Source organism: Panthera onca, chromosome B2 (assembly GCF_046562875.1).
Source record: "Panthera onca isolate mPanOnc1 chromosome B2, mPanOnc1 haplotype 2, whole genome shotgun sequence".
Taxonomy (NCBI): domain Eukaryota; kingdom Metazoa; phylum Chordata; class Mammalia; order Carnivora; family Felidae; genus Panthera; species Panthera onca.
In genome coordinates this window covers 149,916,042-149,941,420 of record NC_138343.1, presented here as the reverse complement: position 1 = coordinate 149,941,420, position 25,379 = coordinate 149,916,042, and the positions used below count along the sequence as shown (strand labels likewise).

At 53.8% G+C, this 25,379-nt stretch overlaps 1 protein-coding gene across 5 annotated transcripts in view; it reads right to left on the bottom strand.

Annotated features, from left to right (window-relative positions):
* Nucleotides 1-25,379, bottom strand: part of SMOC2 (SPARC related modular calcium binding 2) — a 164,778-nt gene that overhangs the window by 27,879 nt on the left and 111,520 nt on the right. For all 5 annotated transcript variants that reach the window (XM_078447586.2, XM_078447588.2, XM_078447591.2 and 2 more), the window contains 2 exons: nucleotides 19,937-20,123; nucleotides 12,046-12,128 (listed from right to left, as the gene is read on the bottom strand). In XM_078447586.2, coding sequence (XP_078303712.1) covers nucleotides 12,046-12,128; nucleotides 19,937-20,123 — 270 coding nt within the window. The remainder of the gene's footprint in view (nucleotides 1-12,045; nucleotides 12,129-19,936; nucleotides 20,124-25,379) is intronic.

Sequence of the window (25,379 nt, the reverse complement as noted above, 5' to 3'; positions counted from 1 at the left end):
GGTCAATCAGAAATCATGCAGAAGTAGACTCTAGGACTGGTGCATTCTGGGAAGATAGTACGTGCCAGAAGAGTTGGTTCATTTCACAACAAAGAGTGATGTCAACAAATGACATGCTGTGAGAAGAAGGGGAGGGTCACAAGGAATTGAGACGTGCATAGGTGTCCATTGTCTTTCTGACACCGGCTGGATTCCTTCCTTTGCTTCAGAAATAATTTCTCCATTACAGAAATTACAAAGACATGACTCCTATTCCTTTGCATTTGAATAAACAAATTCACCCCATATAAATGAAAAGTGGGGTGTAAAGTGTTAAATAAACTATTGACTTCGACTGGACTTTTCAGAGCATATTAAATGATGCTGCCAAAAGTGCTATTTCATAGCAGATGATGCATGTTTCTCAGGAGATTAAAAAAAATCAGAAATCTAGAACTTCTTGAATTTAAGGACTCTACATCAATCGGTCGGATCCCAAGAAGTCGGACTCTGAACACACAGACGCCTCAGATTCCCCTCCGGAAACAGGACATTACGCACTTCCAGTAAGGTACCTAATTTAATAAGCAAAAGCACAGAGAAAAGATGGAATGAGAGCACAAAGCTCTAAAGTAGTCTGCAGGAAACCGCTCGCGAAAAACCTATCCCAGGCACGTCCGAAAGTTACCTGAAAAGCAAGGAACGGCCCATTTATCCTTTTCTGTCAGAGGCAGAAACCACTGACTTCTCTGAAAAACTGTTCTTGATCTGACAAGTCGGGAGAGAGCGAAGAATAAAATTAAATCATCCTGTCAGGCAGAATATTCTAGAAGTTTCCATGGCCTGCTGTTCTTCATTATAAAGTAGGTTCTGAACGTTTCCTCCCCTCGTTGGCCATCTGGGAGGGTCCCAGCAGCCTGACAAGGAGCTTATGAATCTGGGCGCTGCGCTCTCGCTTTGTCCACTGAAATTCCTAAAGAATTAAGTTATCGGGAAGAACCGAACTCCATTTCTACTGTCAGCTGTGCTGTTTCCATGAGTCGGGCCTGCGTGCTCGAAGTAAAGCCCAGTGCTCTGGCCAATGTCCCGCTGTGATCATTGGATTTTGCCTGTGTGCACTGCCTTGGGAATTTCGGGGGGAGCAGTGACGTTTCACCGCGACTCCCCAGCACCACGCGGTGGCCGGGGAGTCCTCACTCCAGCAGCGCCACCTGGGGCGTGGGAGAAACGCTCCTGACGCTGGCACAAACCCTGGAGAAGGGCTTTTCTAACACGTTTCTTGGCTTTTGAGAGAGGGCACGTGTGAGCGGGGGCGGGGCAGAGAGAGAGGGAGAGGGTCCGAATCGGGCTCTCCGCGCAGAACCCGGTTCGGGGCTCGGACTCACGAACCGTGAGATTATGACCTGAGCCGAAGCTGGACGCTTAACCGACTGTGCCACCCAGGCGCCCCGAGGAAGAGCTTTTAATGATACCGCGACACTTTCAGACATAAAGGTGGAATTTTATCCTGCGTCAACCTCCACTTCCTTAGCTTTTCTAACTTTTTATCACGTTGCTCTCTTGTTTAAGAGCATCCCTGCCAGGGTCATAAACTGCAACCTTCGCTCCCCCCCCGCTCCCCCCCCCAAGGACAGAAGCGGGTCTTAAGTGCCTGGGCGTCCCCCAGCCTCCGGCACCGGGCCATCGGCACGAGAGGCACGCACAGATATTGGCTCACAAACTGGCAAAGAAAGGACTTCTCAGGGGTAACAAGAGGGCATAAGAGTTTCAGCGTTCTGACCCATTCTGGGTTTAGAAACAAGAGGACCAGGAGGGGAAGTGAGACAGACGAGAAAGACTCAGGAAAGGGCTGGGAGCAAGGGCGGGAGGTCCCAGCAGCCCTCGACCCCGGGCCCGCCCGCAGCCCCTCGGGACACGAGGCCGGCAGGTGCAGAGGTCGGGGCGTCTCGGAGGGGGCGCAGGGGCCGGTGCCGGGGGCTGGCCTTGACCACAGAGGGCCTAGGGACACAGAACACGCAGGACTGCACTACAGAGCCCTCCCTCTGCGGTAGATGCCAAATTCCACAAGGGAAGAAGCGTGAGCCCGGACGCTGGCCGGGAGGCGCACGGCCCCCTCAGACCCTTCGCTCCGGGGCGCCACGCCTGTGCCGTTTACTGCAGCAAATTGTTTAGATGAGTCTGCATTACAGCAGCACTTGCATCGGACTCCGGCAGAACGTCCCCAAACCCGGCTCAGCTCTGAGGGAAGCCGAAGTTAAGGAAAGCGAGCTGCAGGCCAGTTAAAAGCAAATTTGTTATTTTCGAGCGTACGCCATACTTGGGAGGTGTTCCGAGCGGTTATTTTGGACAAAACTGCTTATCACGGAATAACAGTTGTTTAATGACGACTTTAACTTACTGAATGGTGTTTGAGAACAGTCTGTCCTCTTGAGTTCTCTAAACTGTCTCTGAAGCATCGCTTTACCCCCCCAGTCGGTCTGGCACGTGCTTCTTCACGGTCAGTGCGGCTCTAACCCTCATTCCCTCTCTCCCCCGCAGAACCGTGACTTCCAAAGCAACGGAGGCCAAGCCAAGGAGGGGCTAGCGCACTAACGCCACTGACAACACTCCCTACTGTCCCAGAGTCTGTTTAATCGGCCCTTTCGATGAACACCGGGACTTCGCGAATGACTCCGGGTGCCTGACGCCCGAGCTGCCCGTGTTGGCCTGAGCCGTGCCCTGAGAGCTCCTGCGGCCTCAGGAGAGGTGCTCACCAACACCGGGTTCTCCGCTGTCTCCGCAAATGCCTGGATACTGATGAAGATACTTACCGTGCTGTTACACCGGGAAACAAGAGACCGGCTTAGAAGCTGTGAATTTTAGAAGTTAAAAACTTAAAAAAAAAAAAAAAAAAAAAAAGGAGGCGACCTTTTTAACCAGGGGTCACTGTGATTCCAGTTCAGGAACCCTGTTTACCAGCGTCAGGGGGGGCTGTGGGTCATGCGACGCTCCGGGGTTCCTACCGCCTCCTCGGCCACGCACGACCCTCATGTGCCCGCAGTGACAGCCCCACGTCCGGGGTGCGGAGCGCGGACTGTCCCCAGTCCCTTCCACTGCCCGGCGCGCGTGCCCCGGCCCCAGCCTGCGTTCCCGCGTCCACGTCCCACTGGCTCGTCCACTGCTACCACTCGCGGCCCGGCTCCGGCTCCTCGTGACCGGACGCCAGACGAACCGACGTGTTCCCACACATCACACCCGGCTAAGCCGAAAACTGTGGGGCCTCGTATCCAAAACGCGCGAGGAGGCTCACGATGGTGCCGGCAGATGGTTACCCGGGCCGCCCCCAGGAAGCCGGCCCTGCTGCTGATAAAATCCCTGCCCAGATACTTACGTCCGAGGCAGACAGGGTAGTGAAACCTGTCCGCTCTCTTGGACAAGAAATAGACGGGGGGTTAACGGTACCCAGATCTCAGATCATCGTATCGCTGCTGGACCGCATTCACCGGGCAGCCAGGACGGGGTGGCTGCATCACTCATAGACTTTGAGACACAGGCGCCTTCTTTTCTGGAGCCAACGACTGAATCCTGGGGTACAGCGTTCTCGGGAAGGTGAGGTGTTGGCCTCGATGGGCCTCACCTCCGTGACACGCAGGCGGCTCTGAATCCGTCTGGAAGCGGGGGACCCTACAACCAGTGGCACCACAGGGCAGGCCCGTGCTGTCCTAGACCCCGCAGCTGCAGGTGCCGACGGGGGAGGGGGCCACCTGGGGACCTGGCCGGGGAAGAGCTGAGATCAGCTGGTGACAGGTGACAGGATCCGAGGCTGAAAATGGGGATGTGTCCAAGTAGCTGTGAGGCTCCGGGCAAGAGTGAACATCGCTTCTAACCAATTAGTCACAAATATCCATCTGAGAGGATACGAAAGAAACGGGCTCTCCACTTTCCTGCATTTTTAATAGCTCTTTTTTAAAATGTTTTATTTATTTTTGAGAGAGACAGAGGGTGAGCTGGGGAGGGGCAGAGAGAGAGGGAGACACAGAATCCGAAGCAGCTCCGGGCTCCGAGCTGCCAGCACAGAGCCCGACACGGGGCTCAAACTCACGAACCGTGAGATCATGACTTGAGTGGAAGTCAGACGCTTAACCGACCAAGCCACCTAGGCGCGCCTGCATTTTTAATAGCTCTTTTTTAAAATGTTTTATTTATTTTTGAGAGAGACAGAGGGTGAGCTGGGGAGGGGCAGAGAGAGAGGGAGACACAGAATCCGAAGCAGCTCCGGGCTCCGAGCTGCCAGCACAGAGCCCGACACGGGGCTCAAACTCACGAACTGTGAGATCATGACTTGAGTGGAAGTCAGACGCTTAACCGACCAAGCCACCCAGGCGCGCCTGCATTTTTAAACTACATTTTCATCCAAATATTATCGCAAACTAGATTTCTCAACTCTCTTTTAGGCACAAGAAGCTCCCCTTTATATTCGGTGACTCAGGCAAGGAACCGCCTTAACACTCTTTCTCAGTTGGTTCAGTACCGAAGCGTTAATACTCGGAAACAGCGTCCGACTTTCTTGTAAGTAACTGAAAGTTTCCAGTCGACCTTTAGGATTCCTTCCTCTGCGTGTTAAGACCAAAAAACAAAGCAAAACAAAACAAAAAAACCTTTGCTTCTTTAACTTGGCCTTAATTTGTTCTTATTTTACTGTGAATGAGTAATTCCCACAATTTTCCAGCAAACCTCCTCCAGTTTATCTTCATTCTCTTAAAAATGGAGAAAAATGCCAACTGAACTAAATACATATTCTAATAAAAATCTCACCAGGAACGAGGCGCCTGGTGGCTCAGTCGGGGGAGCGTCCGACTTCGGCTCAGGTCATGATCTCACGGCTTGTGAGTTCGGGCCCCGCGTCGGGCTCTGTGCCGACAGCTCGGAGCCTGGAGCCCGCTTCGGATTCTGTGTCTCCCTCTCTCTCTGCCCCTCACCCACTTGCATTCTGTCTCTGTCTCTCTCAAAAATAAATAAACATTAAAAAAGTAAAAAATCTCACCGGGAACCCCGCCAAGTGCAGCACAGTTACGACTTTTCAGTCCTGGCTCTGTGTATGTCTTCTGCACCTCCAGGACCCCACCAGCTTGTCTCCTAGGAAACGGGGTGCAGGCACCCCGCTTTCTCAAGTTCGCCACACGCCGCCTCGCCTTTAGGAAAGGCTTACCTTAGAAGCCGTGTTCACTGACCAAAGGCCGTCTGAAGACGGTGGGATGAAAACAAGGAGAAAAGCGCCCCTAGCCCCGCGTCGGTCCGCAGCGAGCCGGCACACGGGCGGCGGGCACCGGGCACCCCCTTTCCCGGAACCACATAAGCATCGCCACCTCCAGCCCCCAGAGCCCAGGACCGTGTCTGGGCGCATCGGGGCATCGTCTCCGTGTATGTTGTGCGTCTGTTAGCAAGCTGTGCCCCGAGGTCCCAGAAAGGTAGGTTTTGGGCTCTGGGAACGCTCAAGAACTCTTCTATATAAATTTACAGTAATGGCCTCTTCACTTTACCCATTTCGACTCACGGAAGGTTTCACCAGAACGCTCTGCTCTCGCGGAGCACGGGTCCTGCGCTGGATACAAGTCCCACTTACCGCGCGTTCCTTGTGTCCTGCGGGGCTCCCAGGGCCTTGCGTTGAGTCCCTGAAACCCCTCCCCGAGGAGGAGCTGGCGTCTCAGGATGTCCCCACAGACGCCGTGTCTTGACTATCAGACGTTCTCAACCAGGGGACCCTAATGCCCTTGGCCCCCCTTGTCCTGGGATTGCTGTCCCCCCAAGTCTTTAGGACAGAAAATACGTGTGTGATTTTAACTGGGTTTTTACTCCGCATCTTTCCCCAGTAAACCTGGACTTAATGGCCCATCTCTCTGTCACGCATCCTACAAAATGCAATTTGCATCTAAAGGCTCGGTAACCTTACTCACTTGCAAGTTTAAGTTGGTATTTAAACCGTCAAGATCGTTAGTCAAGACATAAAATAAAGTAGCTCAGGTCTTTCTCCCAAGCACGGCTACTCAGTCTCCTGTCACATCCAGAAGCCCAGACCCAAACCTCAACCCCGAGTTCACAAGCACCAACGGTTACCGTGATGCCATCAGAGAGCTCGGCACAGGACGCACTGTGTCCTCGAAATCCTCTCCCCACTCAGCGCACCTGCTCTCACCTCCAGCCCCTCTACCCTGGCCCCTGTTAGCAGGCAGCTGGCAGGAAGCCTCTCGGCGCCACGGCTGACCGGGGACGGCGCCGGGAAGACTGAGCCGCCGAGGGCACAGAGCGCGCGTGTCGCGGCCCCGAGCTGGCCGCGTCTGCAGGGACACGGGGCCGCCCATCTCAAACGAAACGCTTTGTTCCGAGCCCAGCTGCAGTTTAGCAGACTCGTGGCTATGAATTGGGTATGTGATCTGACACGAAAGTCGTAGATGTTGACATTTCCAATGGGTGAGATATTGACATCTGGTATTGTCTTCGAAAGGGCCTTGAAGGCCACACACAGAGCCCCCTTTGGAAGAAAGGTAAATTCTGGAGTTTTCCAGGTGCGGCATTTAGGGTCCAGTTACCCTTTTGTTCAGTGGGAGTTCAACTGCCACACGGCGCCGTGTTCGTGTGGGACCCAGTGGTTCCGTGCTCGCCACGGAAGGTCACCAACGCTACTGTCTTACGACCTACCCCTGTGCTGTGCCCAGTGACTTACCGCTTTTGCAACTGTTTCCACCCTCTTAATCCTGTCGTCTGCTTCGCCCATCCCCCCACCCACGTCCGCTCTGGCCACCACCAGATTGTTCTCTGTGCTCAAGAGGCTGGGTTTTTGTTTGTCTCTTCTTTTCTTTGTTTCACGTCTTAAATTCCACATATGAGTGAAATCATATGGTAATCGTCGTTCTCTGTCTGACTTACTTCACTTAACATCATAAATATATAAAGAACTTCTATGAATCAACACCAGAAAAACAAATAATCTGATTAAAAACAGGCAAAGAACCTGAACAGACATTTTTCCAAAGAAGGCAAACGGCCGACAGACGCATGAAAAGAATCTCGAGTGCTGGTGAGGACGAGGAGAAAAGGGACCCGCGTGCGCTGTTGGTGGGAACGCAGACTGGCGCAGCCCTGTGGGAAACAGTACAGAGGCTCCTCAGAGAGGTACAAACAGAGCCACCGTGCGACCCGGCAGCCGCACCAGTAGGTGTTTACCCAAAGAAAATGAAAACACTAAAACGCTAATTTGAAAAGATGTGCCCTTAGGTTTATTACCACATTATTTACAACAGGCAAGATGTGGAAGCAGCCCACGTGTCCGTCGAGACAGGAGTGGAGAGGATGTGGTGTGTGCACATGCACACACACATGGACACACACATACACACACATATACACACGTAGACACTCAGACACATGTACACACACATACACACACACACACATATACACTCACACATATATATACATACACACACATATACACACGTAGACACTCAGACGCATGTACACACACATACACACATATACATACACACACATATACACTCAGACACAAGTACACATACATACACACATATACACATATGCACACAGAGACACACATATACACATATACATACACACATATACATACACAGACATATACACTCACACATATATATACACACACGTATACATTCAGACACACGTACACACACACGTATACACTCAGACACATGTACACATACATACACACATACACACATATATACACATACACACATACAGATACACACACATATACACTCACACATATATATACATACACATACACACACATATACACTCAGGCACACGTACACATACATACACACATATACACACATATATACACACACGGACACACATACACACATATACATACATACACATATACACTCACACATATATATACATACACACACATACACACACGTATATACTCAGACACACGGACACACACGTACACACACATATACACATGTATATACTCAGACACATGTACATATACATACACACACAGAGATACACACACATACACACATACACACACATACACACTCACAAATATATATACATACACACACATATACACATGTATACACTCAGACACACGTACACATATACACACATATACATATATACATGGATACACATACTTACACACATACACACATAACTACACAAAAATACACACATACACATGCATACACACATATACACAGAGATACACACATGTACACAGATACAAATATACACATATATACACATACGTATATGCACACACATACATATATGAACATACGCACTGTACACATATGTACACATATACATACACATAATTACACACATATATGCACACACATACACACATACACAAATACACATATACAAATATATACAAACATACACACATGCACAAACCTAAACACACATGAACACACATAATTACACACACATACATATATACATACACACATATGCAAACATATACACATACACACTAACATACACACATGTGAACACACATACACGTGCACACACATGTATACATAAATGCACATACATACACACACACACATATACTTGCTATTCTCAGCACAAAGTAAGGATCATTTTATCTTACCTTAGAAAATCATAATTAATTTTGCAAAAAATTAGAGCACTGTGAGCAGAGTACTTGAGAGATGCAGGGGTGCTTTTAGGGTTCCTAGCTGAGTCAAAGATCCCAGTGCACCTGCAGTCACCAGGGCCTCGAAGGGCTTTTTGTCTCCGTAGGCTTGAAAAGACTGTGTGTTGTGGTTCTACCCCCTTCTCGGGTCTCTGGGGACATCTTGTCCCTGCAGTAAGCCTGTGCGCCACATCAGCGGGGGGGTGGGGAGAGGGGGGCTCAGGGCCGCGGGGTGGGTCTGTCGGTCTCGTCACGATGCCGCAGGCTCTGCCCAGAACGGAGGAGGAGGAGACAGGCCTTCCTCCCCTCAGCCGGCGGCAAGCCCTCAGGGGGTCGGCAGGAGCAGGGAGCTCCATCCACCAGGCCATCCTCCCCCCACGTCAGGAGCCCAGGCGTCTAGGACTCGCACTGCACACCTTACAGTCTGCAAACCGCTTGCTACAATAAAGTCCACAATGTCACTCGGCCCGGAGCAGCCAACAGGCTTAGAGGAGGAGAAACACGGCCTCGTGTCCTTAATTTACAAACTCTGTGCCACGTATGAGCGCCTCCTCTGTGCTGGGCGCTGTGCCAGCCGGCGGGGCCCCGGGAGGCTCAGTCCCCCCCTCCCGGAAGACATGAGGGCATGCGCCATCTGCACACAGCCCACGTGAACACATGCGGTGGCCGTGTCCCGCAGACAGGTGTCCGGGACAGGCTCCCTAAGGAGCCGCACAGACGGCACAGAGCTGCCCCCGGGGAAAGGCTCCGTTCCAGCAGCCCCGGGAACAGAGCTCTGCAGGGGACACGGCGGGTGGAGGTCACCGGGTGGATGCGTAAAGAGATGTGACAGACAGATGCCAGGACAGGAGGAACTCAGACCAATTCGTAGATGGAAAAGGGGCAGTTTAATGCCTTTGTTTAAAATTGCCGCCACCCTCGGTGTTTACCCCTCTCGGGATGCTATGACATGTCCCGTAAGGAAACTCATGGAATAAAAGAGCCCCAGTAATGACCCAGTCCTCAATAGGGGACCCGTTAGCGGGATCTTGACCTCCCTCCACACGGTAAAGCGCCAGCCCCCAAAGATGAAATCATCACTGAGCGGCAGCTCGTGAGAGCTGGGCACGTGCTCCCCGCCCCACGAACCGTGGGAATAATTACCTGAGAGTCAACAGACCCTCTAAAAACGTGGACCGTGAGTGAGAAAATTACAGCGTGTCTTAGAAAATAAAGGGCCCTTACTGGCCGGGGCTTAGAAAGCCAGTTAAAGCGAAAAGTGTACCTTTTAAGAAGAAAATGCATCAGCCTCAATGTGGCTTGAAGCGCCTGCCCACGGGCCTGCCACTGTGCTATTCTGGAAACGTTTCTCCTCTCGACAAGAATAGCCTCTAACCTGGAGTCATTTCAAGACCTACTTGTTTTTCCCTAATAAGGAAAACTGTCTCTGAAAAATCAAAATGATTAAGTGGTCATGAGCGGTACTAAGCAGAATGTTACACGGTTTGCATACAGTGGCCTGTGTGTCTGGAGGGCTGGTTTTTATTTAAGGTATGAGCGGGGGGGGGGGGAGGGGGGGGTCTCTGTGTGACAGCCCGATAACCCAGCCGAGGGGACAGGCTGTCCAGCTGCAAGGACGCCTCCTCGCAACGTGTTCCCTGACACTCCCGAAGGTGCTGTGACGGCCGCACCAGCCAGTGAGACATCCGCGTGCTTCTCAACTGGACCCTCAGCCGCTTCCACGAGACAAACGACCATTCCCGTCTTGAATCACGAACCCGGTCGAAACCACACACGCTCTAGTTAGAGGCAGTGCAGTCCCGTATTATCAAATAAGGAAAAGGTAAGCGTCTTGGACCCTCAGAGCCAAAGTCAAACAATCTGCTTGACGTTTATGAGACAGCATTAAGACCAGCTGAACACAGCGAGGGCTCTCCGTGCACCAAGCGCCTGCTAGATTCACTGTTTCCTGTGAGGAACAGTCTCGTCCACCACAGAGGCAAGAGATCGCACCCGACGACGGAGGGAGAGAAGGCCCTCCGGTCCCAGAACATGAGGGCGCGTGCGATTGGGCAATTCACTGAGCTCCTTGTAAGGGTAAGACATCACGTATGCACAAGGCGCTTAACTGGGAATCTGCGTGGGTGTTTGCGGCTGCACCTCTATGCCCTCCCCCTCCCAAGACGCGGGAGCCTGACCCCAGAGACACAAAGCAGGCAGGCCACTCCCAGAGACAGACACCGTGCGATACAAACCGTGTCTCCCACAGGCTACTTGGACCTGTGTCAAAAGACATTGGGGGGAGCTGGGGGACAGCCCCCCACGCGGGCGTCTCAGGAGAAGCGAGGGCGACGGGCAGAGCTGTTCTCACGGAGGAAGCTGCTCCTCTCCTCCCTCTGTCTTAGGAACTTTGGTTCCCAGTGTTGGCTGGGTAACGGACGCGTCTCGGTGATGCGCCAGTCTTTTCTCTCTTTATTCATAAACAGGAAAACATCTTTACGTGTCAGAGTTTAAAACCCTCTTCCCTGATACTAGGACAAACAACGCAAGAACCGCATCTTCTAAGCGGAATTTTTACGGACTTTGTGTAAGGCCAAGATCAAACGTGTGCTCTGAGCTAAAGGACATTAGAGAAGGATTTTCACGGTCTCTGAGGCATTGGTGAAACACAATCTGGAGACACTTAAAAGAAGAAAAGAAGACCCAAATGAACTGGCTTTGAAGCACCACACGATGTCAGAGCTTCGTCTCTAAACTCCTTGATCTCATGACTTGCGCCCGGCCGCTGAGACCCCGCCGGCCGGCACGCGGCCCTCTCCCCTAATCCCACGCAAACTCCAGGGGAGACGCGGCCCCCACGAAAGGCTTCAGGTGTAACTGTAGAATGAATCATTTTTGCTGTATCACGAACACTTACGTGCTCTTTGCTGAAAGACACCGCCTTTTCATGAATGTATTTTCAATAATTATAACGTTTAACTCACCGCTTCCGTTTAATTCGAAATGGTTCTTTGCAACTAAACGTACTTGGTACAGAGATCGAGCTCATGTTTTACGAAAACCTACACTTCAGCTCCTTGAACAGTTGATTCCATTCTAAAGGAATGTCAGAACATGACATCTGACTCACTACTTTCTTTTAGGTAAGCCAATTAAAGGGTCCTTTTGGTTTAGAAGTTCTGATTTTAGAGACGCCGTTCGCTTCTCGGAAAGGCCGGGTCTTAGGCTCGGCACTTCTGGCCTTGCCAGCCACAGGTGCTGACCTGGGCAGGTGCCCGTGTGAGCCCGTGTGACCCCGCCCCGCAGGTGGCCACTTGGGACAGAGCTGGAGAGATTCCTTCTCATCCTGAAGTTTCGAGAAAGCTCAGGTGCTGGGGGAGGCGTGCCCACCACGCCTCTGTGGCGCTTACCTTGCAGGGGACGGTCCTTGTACAAGTCCCTTGTTCGGGTCGGGTGAGCCCGGGCTGTGTTGTCACATTTTGGCTGCTCGTACCTGTGAGGGAACGGAAGGGAAAGCGGGTTCAGACTCAGAAGGCGGTGCTCTCTTCTGTTTCCCAGGCAGTTGTGCGACGGCCCCCGTCCTTGGACCACAGAGCATCTGTGGTGTCCACTTCTCAGGACTGAGGACTTTCCGTGACCTCTGTGACAATTTACTGAAGTTTAGTTTTCACAGTCGGGAGGAAGGAGCACATTGCACAAGACTCCACCTCTCCGTCCGGTTTCTGGGACAAATCTTACACGGCGGCTGACGAACACCAACCCCATCTCTTCCAGGATTTGTTACGGTTCAGAGGGGGAGGGGCCGGGGGCAGGTGAGGGCAGTGGCTGTGGCCCCGGGAGAGAATACAAACTCTCAGAAAGAACCTCCGAATTTTTTATTTATATCTGAGAGACCAACTAAATCTTAATCCAATTTATGAAGCTACTACAGGTTGTCCCTGTGTTAAGAAAGGAAGGAAAAAGGAAGGAAAGAAGAGAAGGAAAGGGATGGAAGGAAGGAAGGAAGGAAGGAAGAAAGGAAGGAAGGAGAGACGGAGGAAGGAAAGAAGGAGGCAGGGAGGGAGGGAGGAAGGGAAGGAGGAAGGGAGGAAGGGAGGGAGGGAGGGAGGGAGGGAGGAAGGAAGGAAGGAAGGAAGGAAGGAGAGACGGAGGAAGGAAAGAAGGAGGCAGGGAGGGAGGGAGGAAGGGAAGGAGGAAGGGAGGAAGGGAGGGAGGGAGGGAGGAAGGGAGGAAGGAAGGGAGGGAGGGAGGAAGGGAGGAAGGAAGGGAGGGAGGGGGAGGGAGAGGAGAAGGAAGGAAGGAAGGAAGGGAGGGAGGGAGGGGGGAGGGAGGGAGGAAGGAAGGAAGGAAGGAAGGGAGGAAGGAAGGAAGAAAGGGAGGGAGGGAGGAAGGAAGAAAGGGAGGGAGAAAGGAAGGAAGGGAAGGAGGGAGGGAGGGGGGAGGGAGGGAGGAAGGAAGGGAGGAAGGGAGGGAGGGGGGAGGGAGGGAGGAAGGAAGGGAGGAAGGGAGGGAGGGGGGAGGGAGGGAGGAAGGAAGGGAGGAAGGGAGGGAGGGGGAGGGAGAGGGGAAGGAAGGGAAGGAGGGAGGGAAGTAAGGGAGGGAGGGAGGAAGGAAGGAAGGAAGTAAGGAAGGGAGGGGGGAGGGAGGGAGGAAGGAGGGGAGGGAGGGAGGAAAGAAGGAAGAAAGGGAGGGAGGGAGGAAGGTAGGAAGAAAGGGAGGGAGGGAGGAAGGAAGGAAGGAGGGGAGGGAGGAGGAAGGAAGGAAGAAAGGGAGGGAGGAAAGAAGGAAGAAAGGGAGGGAGGGAGGAAGGAAGGAAGGAGGGGAGGGAGGAGGAAGGAAGGAAGAAAGGGAGGGAGGAAAGAAGGAAGAAAGGGAGGGAGGGAGGGAGGAAGGAAGGAAGGAGGGGAGGGAGGAGGAAGGAAGGAAGAAAGGGAGGGAGGAAAGAAGGAAGAAAGGGAGGGAGGGAGGGAGGGAGGAACGAAGGAAGGAAGGAAGGAAGAAAGGGAGGGAGGGAGGAAGGAAGAAAAGGAGGGAGAAAGGAAGGAAGGGAAGGAGGGAGGGAAGTAAGGGAGGGAGGGAGGGAGGGAGGAAGGAAGGAAGGAAGGAAGGAAGGAAGGGAGGGGGGGAGGGAGGGAGGAAGGAGGGGAGGGAGGGAGGAAGGAAGGAAGAAATGGAGGGAGGAAGGAAGGAAGAAAGGGAGGGAGAAAGGAAGGAAGGGAAGGAGGGAGGGAAGTAAGGGAGGGAGGGAGGGAGGGAGGGAGGGAGGGAGGAAGGAAGGAAGGAAGGGAGGGAGGAAGGAAGGGAGGGAGGGAGGAAGGAAGGGAGGAAGGGAGGGAGGGGGGAGGGAGGAAGGGAGGGAGGGAGGAAGGAAGGAAGGAAGGAAGGAAGGAAGGAAGGAAGGAGAGACGGAGGAAGGAAAGAAGGAGGCAGGGAGGGAGGGAGGAAGGGAAGGAGGAAGGGAGGGAGGGAGGGAGGGAGGAAGGAAGGAAGGAAGGAAGGAAGGAAGGAGAGACGGAGGAAGGAAAGAAGGAGGCAGGGAGGGAGGGAGGAAGGGAAGGAGGAAGGGAGGAAGGGAGGGAGGGAGGGAGGAAGGAAGGAAGGAAGGAAGGAAGGAAGGAGAGACGGAGGAAGGAAAGAAGGAGGCAGGGAGGGAGGGAGGAAGGGAAGGAGGAAGGGAGGGAGGGAGGAAGGAAGGAAGGAAGGAGGGGAGGGAGGAAGGAAGGAGGGGAGGGAGGAAGGAAGGAGGGGAGGGAGGAAGGAAGGAAGAAAGGGAGAGAGAAAGGAAGGAAGGGAAGGAGGGAGGGAAGTAAGGGAGGGAGGGAGGAAGGAAGGAAGGAAGAGAGGGAGGGAGGGAGGAAGGAAGAAAGGGAGAGAGGGAGGGAGGAAGGAAGGAGGGGAGGAAGGAAGGAAGGAGGGGAGGGAGGAAGGAAGGAAGAAAGGGAGGGAGAAAGGAAGGAAGGGAAAGAGGGAGGGAAGAAAGGGAAGGAGGGAGGGAGGGAGGGAGGAAGGGAAGGAGGAAGGGAGGGAGAAAGGAAGGAAGAAAGGGAGGGAGGAAGGAAGGGAAGGAGGGAGGGAAGTAAGGGAGGGAGGGAGGAAGGAAGGAAGGAAGGAAGGGAGGGAGGGGGAGGGAGAGGGGAAGGAAGGAAGGGAGGGAGGGAGGGGGGAGGGAGAGGGGAAGGAAGGAAGGGAGGGAGGAAGGAAGGAAGAAAGGGAGGGAGGGAGGAAGGAAGAAAGGGAGGGAGGGAGGAAGGAAGGGGAGGAGGGAGGGAGGGGGGAGGGAGAGGGGAAGGAAGGGAAGGAGAAAGAAAACACTACGCCCGGCCCCCATCAAGTGGACAGAAAGGCGCAGAGAACGGACAGGGGGGTGGGGGCCGCGTGGAGCAGGCGCTGTGGCTGCCGCTGACGCCCCCCTCAGGAGAGCAGGTGCAGGGGTGGCTCTAGCACTGACGGGCCCCCGGGCACCTCTGCTGAGGGCTCTGATGCCAGGCCGGCAGCCGGCACTGGCCCCCCGAGGGCCTCCCGACGGCTCCTCAGGAACGCGTGTGGGAGCACCGGCAGTGGAGACCCAGGTCGCAGGGAGGACGGCCCCCGTGCCGCGGGGCCTCTACCTGCGGGACCTGCCTCCCTGAGCACCCACGCGGTCAGCCGGGTCTGGAAAGAGTCTTGGACAGTGTGAGCCGGGGGGAGGGGACGTAGGTGGAATGTTCCGGACCGACCCCTGCTGACTTTCAGGGAAGTGATCGAGGTTCCAGCGTCCCTCCTGCCGTGGTCTCCTTCCTCACTCCGGGAGGAAGGGGCGGGGCACCACGTTTCCTTCTCACAGGTCACTTCGGGTTCCTCTTTCTCTTTGCTGTTTTGTTTTCCCGCCACAGGGAACAAAAGAAACTCCAGCGTCTCCCCGGTGCCCAGTCCCGGGGCGGGGGGACGACCCGCCGCGGCTGGAAGCGCCAGGGGGAACCCGAGCCCCCCGCCCCCCACCCTGAAAAGTCTCTTTGATGCCAGAGAAGTTAACACTCACTCACACAAACGAAACGGACTTTTCAAAACGTTGATTTTGAACCTGAAGCGTCCCCCACGCCCTCAGGCGCACAGTTAAGCTGTCACGTTCACACTCGCCTGGAACGCAGTGGGGTTCGGCGTCGACGGCAGCGGGCCCACAGTCACGACACCCTGAGCACAGGCGAGGGGACCCGCCTCAAGCAGGGTGGCCCCCACACCTGGAACCGCAGCGGGCACAGGGGAGCCAAAAGCCACCCAGAGAGAGCGCGCGAAAGCAGCCAGCGGTGGAGGGATTGCTGCTAAGCTCCCGTTCTCACGGGTGACGTTTGCAGAACTACTCGCGGTCTCTATCGCAGGCTCCGGTCCGTGTCCGCGGGCTGGAACAGGCTGGAACCGGCGCCCGTGCGAGAACGGACACCATCACAGCTGACGGCCGTGTGGGGAGCCGAGCGAGCGCCCCCGCTGCTGACGGGACAGGCGGGAGCTGGGGACGGAACTCCCGGCGGACAGTCAAGTGCCCGGCCACTGAGGGCACGTCCCGTTTGCAGGAGTAGCAGGGGGTGCCCCTCGGGGACAGCCACGGGCCGCTCTGCGGGGTCAGAGGCTAACCCACGACGTGGACTCTGTGCGGAGCCCTCCGCGTGGCAGTCCCCCCGCTCCGAGCCTTTCTTTGAAGCGGCCTGGAAGCCAGCCACGCTCGTCCTTCCGGCTTGGTCCCAGGTTTCACTGGAGAGCTCTTAAGAATCCTACACGTGCGGATTCAAAAATGTATACTTAAATGACAGCATTCTGCCTCTTTTAAGAGGATGGTGACACGCCGTAACTTGCGGAAATGGCGATCTCAAGGAACAGAATTAACGCCTTTGAAGTCTCAAGTAAAAACAAATTCAGTGTTTACGCCCCTCACATTCTTTTCAATAGCGTTTCGCTCACTTGTGCGAAGTAAAAATGAGCATCTCTCGACTGTCTGCTTGCCCGTCAGATACCAGGCTCTCCGCTGGGGAGGAGGGTGATTTCGCATGCACTTGGCCAGTGACAGAGTCGGGCTCTGGGGTGGGGAATGGGGGGGCTGCCCTACTGCGAGGTAAGAACAGCCTGAAGTCTGGGGCCCCTGGGTGGCTCAGTCAGGTAAGCGTCCGACGTTGGCTCAGGTCACGATCCTACGCTTCGTGAGTTCGAGCCCCGCGTCAGGTTCTGTGCTGACAGCCCAGAGCCCGGACCCTGCTTCGGATTCTGTGTCTCCCTCTCTCTGCCCCTCCCCTGCTTGCACTCTGTCTCCCCAAAATAAATAAATATTAAAAAAAAAAAAGAAAAGAAAAGAACAGCCTGAAGTCTAATGGCAGATGGGCGAATGCTTCATCGGCCATCAGGAAAGTGAAAGACAGATGGCTCTGCTCTGGGAGCTAATGTAGGAGCTGGCCATCAGCCCGATCCACGCTTAGTCGGATAATCGGATAGCCCACTCAGCTCTCCCCACTATGAAGCAGGGGCCGGCTGGAACCCGCCCCTCTCCTCCCAGATCCCACTGGACCACGCATGGGCGTGGGCTCACGCGGGTGCCTGGGCCCCGGCCCACAGGGAATCACCACTCTACAGCCAAGATGCCAGTTCTGACACCAAAAGGCAGGAGAACCAAGAGGCACGTCTGCGCGTGGCCCAACCCGTTTCTGCCCCGATGATCATCCGAACCAGAAATTCTGTGCTGGACAGAAGCCACTCTCCACGCTGGCAGGCAAACACGTACTTCTACTGTCCCCGGCCCCAACATCCGGGAGTTTTCATTACCTGGCCTGGTGAGACGAGGAAAAGGGAGCTACCTGGCTTACAACGATGGTGCATTTTATTTCTATGCCTTCTGTCTTGGAGCTTTAAATTACTCTTCCCGTCCGCAAATATAGACGATAACTGAGGGAAAAAACATGCACCATCTACACAAATATACAGCGAAACTACAAAGTATCTCCCTGGAACTGCTTGTTTCAGAAAATCGTAAGAAAATAGCATCGATGCGACAGAAAGAGGACTTTCTGCAGGCTTCCTGCCCAGTCACAGTACAGCCAGTCGTAGATGTGGGTGAGGCTGGCCCGCAGCTTATCAGATATCCCTTAAGGTGGATAATTTTGATTTCCCAACATCCATGCCTCTCTAGAGATCAGTCTAAACCAGGTCCATTTTTCATGCCAGTCATGAGTTTGCCCGTGGTCGTGCGATCCAGTTCTGGCCAACAATCCATGAATTAAATTTGCTAGGTAACGTTTAGGGAAGGTTGTTTGGACTCCCGGTAAAGAAATGGGCTGTGTATCCTCTGAGCACTGTGGTGTCTGGATGAGATGCCCGGATGCCTGCAGCCATCTTATGACCATGAGAAGAGTCCATTCAAGGCTAAAGACAACACAGCGAGGATGTCAAAGTAAAGACCTGGGAGATCCTGTGTCATCAGTGACATCACCAAATTGTAGCGTCAACTGAAATGCAGCTTTCTTCATCTCTAATTCTCACCTGAGGTAAACGTGGCCCCTCACTGTTTATGTCCACGGATGGATGATAGACGGATGGACAGATGCACGGATGTACGGGTGGGTGGAGAGATGAGACAGAAATGCAGGCATCCAAAGGGTCTTCCTCACTGGGTTTAATTTAATGCTGTTTCTTGAAAGTCAAAGTTCTAAGAGGGAGGTACTCCCTTCTGTAGGCAAATTCTGAGAAAATGAGAACTTGATGCTCTTCTCCCTGAAGTTTTTGAAGCCACGATAAAGTCTGGGCAGAAAGAAATCGGGACAGATGGGAGGGAAGAGGGGTTCCTATATTGCTTGTCTGATTATGATAAAAATGCATACAGGTCCCCTAGGGACGACACCGTAAACCCTGGTCCGGTCATCTCAGAGCCAATACGAGCAGTTCTGGTTTCGACAGCATAAGGATTTCCGTTGGCCAGTGTGAACAAAGCCTCTCCCGGTGAGCCTGGCCCCCGTTTCCGGAGGTGTGGCCGAGGGGCCATCAGGGCAGCAGCACAAGCCCTGGCCTGGGGAGCAAAGGCCCCAACCTAAAAGCACAGTGAACAAGCCTGAGTTCTAAAGGCAGAAATACTGCTTCCTGAGAAAGGTTTTTAGGAAACAGTCCCTACACACACGGGCACGGGAACCAAGACAAAGCACTCACGCCAACACCCTAAACAGATTTACGTTCTTCTCAAGCCGTGCAGGGCACACTTGTGTGGACGCTTTCCTACAGGAGCCATGTAGTCGCTGAGCCCCACTCTCCGGCCTGCAGGCCTGGGCGGGGGTCTGCTCTGGGCGGGCACGGAAGGCGTGTGGCCAGAACGGGTGACTCGCTGGCCACCAAGAACCAGCTTGGATGCCACTGTGTTCTTCCAATTTGATCCCTGCTTGTCCCAGACGGGGACCAGGTGCGGGCGCACCGCACGTCGACCAGACGTTTGCGAGCCGGTCACCTGTCCTTCGGCCGCCTGGAATCCACTTGGGCGGCTTCCTCCCCTAAATGTCTCATGGTCACCCTTGGAAGACTGGGGGAAATAATTCCGGAAGCGTCAAAACGCTCACGCCTAGGTGCTAGATATGAAACCAGCGGCCGGATTGGATGACTTTTGAAATATTTTTGTACGTTGGCGAATTATCTTATCAATCTACGAAGATTCAAACTCGATTCACGTAACAAAGGACTGCAAACGCATCTTCACTCGTGTCTATCCCAATTCCACGAGCAGTTCGTGCGCTTCGGGCGCGATGACGCAACCGCCTGGCTCAAACTCACACACAATACGAGGGAACAGATGCGTCTGCATCTCAGACCCTTGAACGGCTCTTGCTGAGCTCGCCTTTAGCACACGGTCTTGATTTTATGCTAAAGAAAGCCATTTGGAAAAAACAAACAGGAAAAAGAAAGCCATTTGGGGCGATCGGTTCTTCCGGCTTAGAAAACGCGGGGCTCCCCGTGCCACAGGCAGAGCAGGGGAAGCCCGCCGTGGACACGCGGCGCATTCTGCCGCCCACCCTGCTGGATACCGAGCCCGCCCGCCCGACTGCAGCCGGCCGGAGTCGGGGCCCGGGAGCCTCAGCCGTCACCGCTCCCCGCTGCACGCTGGCAGCTCCCGGGGGGCCGTCGGAGGGGCGGCGTGCTCCAGGTGCCGACGGCCGGAGCCATTCGTGTCCGCGGCAGCCCCACGGCGCTGTCCGGGCAGCAGAGCGAGGTCTGGGGCCGGGCACCCGTGACGGCGGCACCCACGGCAGGCGCGCCTTCCCTGGCCTCCCGCCCGCGCCTCCCGGCCCGCGGGCGCAGCGCTACCTGGTGGACGTGCCGGGGATGGGGCGTCCGGTGTCCACGAGGACGCACCAGCAGTAGCCGGTGGACGGGTGGCACTGCACCGGCTTGTAGAGCCCGCCGTGGGCGCACTCCGGAATCACCACGTTGTCGTTCTTGGGCTGCCTGGCCTCTTCCAGGGCCGACTGCTGCTCCTGGTCGCAGGAGGACACTGGGGACAAAGGACAGAGGCGTGAGCGCAGTGGGTCCCTCGCGGGGCCCGCAGGTGCGACCGGAAGGCTGCGGGAAGCCGGGGAGGAAGGGGCAGAGGCTGGCCAGTCGGAGGGGGGCCGGGTCGGCAGGGCTCAGGGAGGCACGGTGGGCCCAGGTGACCGGCAGCCACCTGTTAAAGGAGGGGCGGCTCTGGGTGCACGACGATCCGGACGGCAGCATCGGCCTGTGGTCCCGCACCCAGGTTTCAGTCCAGGTTGTAAAAACTGAGGCCGTTTGTCAGTATTTGCAAACTTACTTTTCTTTTTTTTTTTTTTTTGCAAATCAGTGCTGGACTTTTAATTATCAATTAGTTTCTACTTTCAATTTTGTCACCAACTTTTATTTAAGATGACGCTGAAGCAAAGGACGTGAAAGTACACAAGCCCAGCTTATGTCCGAGCACCGAGGAACCCAGTCTCGGCAGACGGCGAGCCTGGGGCCACACGGCTGCGACAGCCACAGGGCGTGTCCACGGCACATGATGGCACAAGGTGACTGTGGAAAATGCTTGCTGCTAACGGTGACAGAGGCACAATCTCACGGCATCCACCACTCATGTAACAAGCAGCTGCTCGTAGGGTTTTCCAAGGGCTAGACCTGCCCTAATTCATTTCGTGGGCTTTCTCAGGCAGCCATTTGGCAGATGAGAAAACAGAGGCACGGATAAGCCACTTGGGGAAGGCCACGCGGCTAGGAAGGGGCTGACCCAGAGCTCAGATCCAGACCCGTCAAACTCAGAAGCACAAGGTCTGACCGGTTTGTCAGCCTGCACCCATCCGACCTCCGGGCAGATGCGGTTCTCGCGCCCCCTGTGTGACACTGACTTCAATATGCCTCCTGGGGGCACCAGGGGGGCTCGGGAGGTAAAGCGTTCGACTCTGGATTTCGGCTCATGATCTCACAGTTCGTGAGTTTGAGCCCCACATTGGGCTCTGGGCTGCCAGTATGGAGCCTGCTTGGGATTCCCTCTCTCTCCCTCTCTCTCTCTGCCCCTCCCCTGCTCATGCACACTCTCTCTCTCTCTCTCTCAAAATAATTAAATAAATATTTATAAATAAATAAGCCATCTGGAAAACAGCATGGAGGTTCCTCGAAAAAGTTAAAAACAAAACTACCCTATAATCCAGCAACTGCACTACTAGGTATTTATGCAAAGAATACCAAAACACGAGTTCAAAGGGATACATGCCCTTGGATGTTTATAGCAGCGTTATCGACAATCGTCAAATGATGGAAAGAGCCCAAGGTGTCGATCGATGGATGAACGGATAAGGAATATGTGGTACATGTACACAATGGAATACTACTCGGCCATAAAAAAGAATGGAATCTTTCCGTCCCGTTTGTAACAACGTGGATGGAGTTAGAATGTATTATGCTCCGTAAAATACGTCAGTCAGAGAAAGACAAACATCAGATGATTTCCCTCACATGTAGAATTTAAGACACAAAGAGAATGAACACGGGGTGAGAGAGAGACAGGAGAACCAAGAACCAGACTCTCAACTACGGAGAACATACCGACGGCCACCAGAGGGAGGGAGGTGGGCAGCAGGTGCGACGCGGGTGCTGAATCACTATATCACACACCAGGGGTTAACTAACCCGAATTTAAACGAAGATGTGGAGGACAAACAGCTCTGCAAGCAAGCCGACTGCACGGGGCTATCCGCACTCCAGCACCCCCATAAGGTGAGTGCGGTCTACTCCATAATCCTCAGAGGGTAAGGAACTCGAGCCCAACAAAGTAAAACCTGGGGAGCACTTTATCCTTCGCTGTAGAGTCACACACGGTCTGAAATGCAATCTAGAAATGGTCAGCATATTCCAAACACTCCTGTTCTGGATAATTCCGGCCTAGACACAAAAGGGTAAAAATTAACACCGGCAAATTAAATCTCCCTCCTCCCCCATTTTAAAGAATTCCAAATGTGTGCGCTTGTCTGCACTTTGTCTTCGCAGTGGGCTTTCTCCGGGCGGGCCTCTGACCACTCAGCCCCTCGAGCGGACATGCGGAGACCCGGCCACTCACCCCCTGACCCCAGGAGGCTCGAGGTCAAGGCCGATCACAGAAGTGTCGGAGGTGGGACCGGTCAGGCTCTCACTCACGGAATCACTGCAGAGAACAGAGCCCTGTGTCCCCGGGCACATACGTGGCTAACGGTAGGGCGGCTCCGGGCCCCCCAGGGCTGTGGGCCCTGTCCCCCTGAGCTGCCCTGAGGGACCCCAGGCCCACGGCCCCGGGAACACACCCGTCCTCCGCCTGAGCTTCTCTATGGAATCGAGTAATGGCATTCTTTTGCCTTCGCATTTCTCCAAAGGAAGGAAACGGAGAGAACGATGCCTTGAGTGGATATAAAATCTTTATAGCACTTTCCTGCTTATGAAGCCATTTTCCATAAACCACGCTTTAGTCTGTTCGGAACCAGCTGACTGCAGTTCACAGGGACTTTGCGACTGTCGACGTGACATCGAGCAGGTGGGACCGCTGAGAAGCTGAGAAAGAATGTGCCGTGGGGGACCAGCACCCAACTCAGGGGGCCCCACGAGGATGAAGGAGGTTAGATGCACGAGCGGAGCACGAGGACCGTGCTTCCCAAGTGTCAGCTGGGATGGCCTGGCACCAACAGGCCCTCGAGGAACTGCTCTTTTTCTTTTTAATTTTTTTAACGTTTATTTATTTTTGAGACGGAGAGAGACCGAGCATGAACGGGGGAGGGTCAGAGAGAGGGAGACACAGAATCTGAAACAGGCTTCAGGCTCCGAGCTGCCAGCACAGAGCCCGACGCGGGGCTCGAACTCACGGACCGCGAGATCATGACCTGAGCCGAAGTCGGCCGCTTAACCGACTGAGCCACCCAGGCGCCCCTAGGAACCACTCTTTAGATGATAAGCGGTTCTGGTATCGACAGTGAGAGAAGGACCCAGGTTGCAGTTCCTGTGGCCACTCCAATTACAACATGAGGACCCCGATGTGTGGAATTTCGTGACTTGTCCCTTACCGACTGTATTGCCAAATGCTAGGAGACTTGTTAAAAACCATACAAATTTCCGTGTACCCCCTTGAAAAAAACATTAACATGTTGCGTTTCAGACCCTCCTCTGTGTTCCCACTAGAAAGTGTTTTCCCTGCCGTGGCCTCCTGGGCCGGACGCAGACTCCTGAAACCGGATGAGCACGACTGCGGCTTCATCAATCAGCGTATCTGTCCAGGTGGACATTTTGTAGGATAATCAGAGAGGCCATAAATCATTCCAATGTCACAGTAGATGCCAAAATCACGGTCATGAGCAAGAGGGAGAAGGAAAACCTTGGTCTCTGGGTGCACAGCACACTTCCTGTTCCCAACAGCCAGTGCTCTGGTCCCGGTACAGAAACCCTGGGACCCAGAAGGTCCTAGCGGCAAGCGCTCCGGGCCGAGTACAGAAACGGCCCGATCCGCCCCGAGTCCAGGGTGCAGACTCCTGCCCCGGGCACAGCCGTGCCTACTTGGGTGCCGTGTCCCTGGCACGTGAACACAAAGGAGGCCGGTAGAAGGTCTCCGCGGGACTGTCCAGACCACAGGAACCCACTCCGGGACCCTGGGGAACACTTGGCTGTGCAACTCCCACTCTTCGAGGCCTCCAAGTATTTCCAATAAATCCCCTGTGGCTCCACTTACCCAGAATCAGAGTTTTTTGGCTGTATATTAAGTCCTTTAAGCAACAATGTTCTGATCCTAAAATAGCCCAACATTAGGATCGGGCATTTGGTTTTCATTTCGACAATAACACTCCAACGATCGGGGTGCCCGACGCACCTGGCTGAAGGTCCCGTCAGGCACTGTTCCAGGTGCCGGCGAGGCGACCCACGCGACGCGGGTGATTTCTAAAGATGTAATTCAGCTCTAATCCACAACAATAACTCACGGCCACTGCATCTCTTATAACGCCACCACGCAGCTCTTTTAAAATTTTAATCTGTTCCCTGTAAGTTCTGTCCTCTTCTGCATATGCTGGAGTTCGCTCAGCAAATACACAGCTCCATAAATAAAATCCATCCATGCTCACATGGTCATCATAAAGGAGCTTTCGCTCCAACCACAACTTGGAAACTGGCAAGAAGAAAAGGGCAGTGATTGGCACTTGTGGCCCGCATTGCCCCGTGAGTCACTTCAGACCATGAGAAGTCACTAGGGAAGGTAGAGCAGAGCCACACCTCTCAGAGGAAACCCTCAGAGCAGTTAGCCCAGGACTACCAGGACTCACACACTTGGGAGAAGAGCTGATTCCCAGCACGCACCCTGGAAAACACACTGCTCACTGTGAACGTCCACTTGGTTCCTTTTCAGAAGTTTTATTAGTGAACAGAATTTATGGTGTGATTATTTGGGCACAAAATACTTCTCAAGTTCTATCCAAGGACATTCTGTATCTATAGAAATGGTTCTGGGAAATTCTCGAAATGTCCCTTTGGAGTATTTTATTTCATATTTGAAGGTTCATCACAAGCAAAGTAAGATTAAGTCAACAATCTCTTATAATTTGCCAAGAACGTTGTAAAATATAGAAGATATTATAGCTGAGTCAGAAGAAATCTCGTGTTTGTTGCATAAACATCCTGGTCAGTTAGAAATGTTAAATTAAGCAATTTTATTTGGTAAATCTGGCTCCATGTGGGGAATTCAAACTTGTTGGAGAAATGCAGTTCTGTGTTCCATTGCTAAGGGCCATGATGAAGGAAGAAGGTCTTTAGACAAACCGATGACAACCCCTAGGAACAGAGGCTAAACAGAAACTCGATTTCTGCTTTGGAAAGTGGCTCTCCCTCCCTAAGGCAGCACCAGCCCCAGGGGACCTGACCTCGGCTCACGCTGGGGCCACAGGGAGATGACACAGACACCCTTTGTTCATAAAGGGCATGAAGCACTTATAAGTGGAGATAAACACGGAACAAAGCTTATTTTACCACAAATCCAGAAACTTTCAAACACTGAGACACAGACGCAGGGCTTTAAAAGGGCCCCACAGAAATAGGTTTCAAGGAAGGTCCGGAAACACGTGGAGGGAGGCCCCATAAAGCATTAGGAAAGGAGGCGCCCAGGGAGGGGCGTCTGGGTGGCACAGTGGGTTAAGCATCCAACGTCGGCTCGACTTCGGCTCAGGTCATGACCTCGTGGTTCATGAGTTGGAGCCCTGGGTCGGGCTCTGTGCCGACGATCCTGTCAGCACAGAGC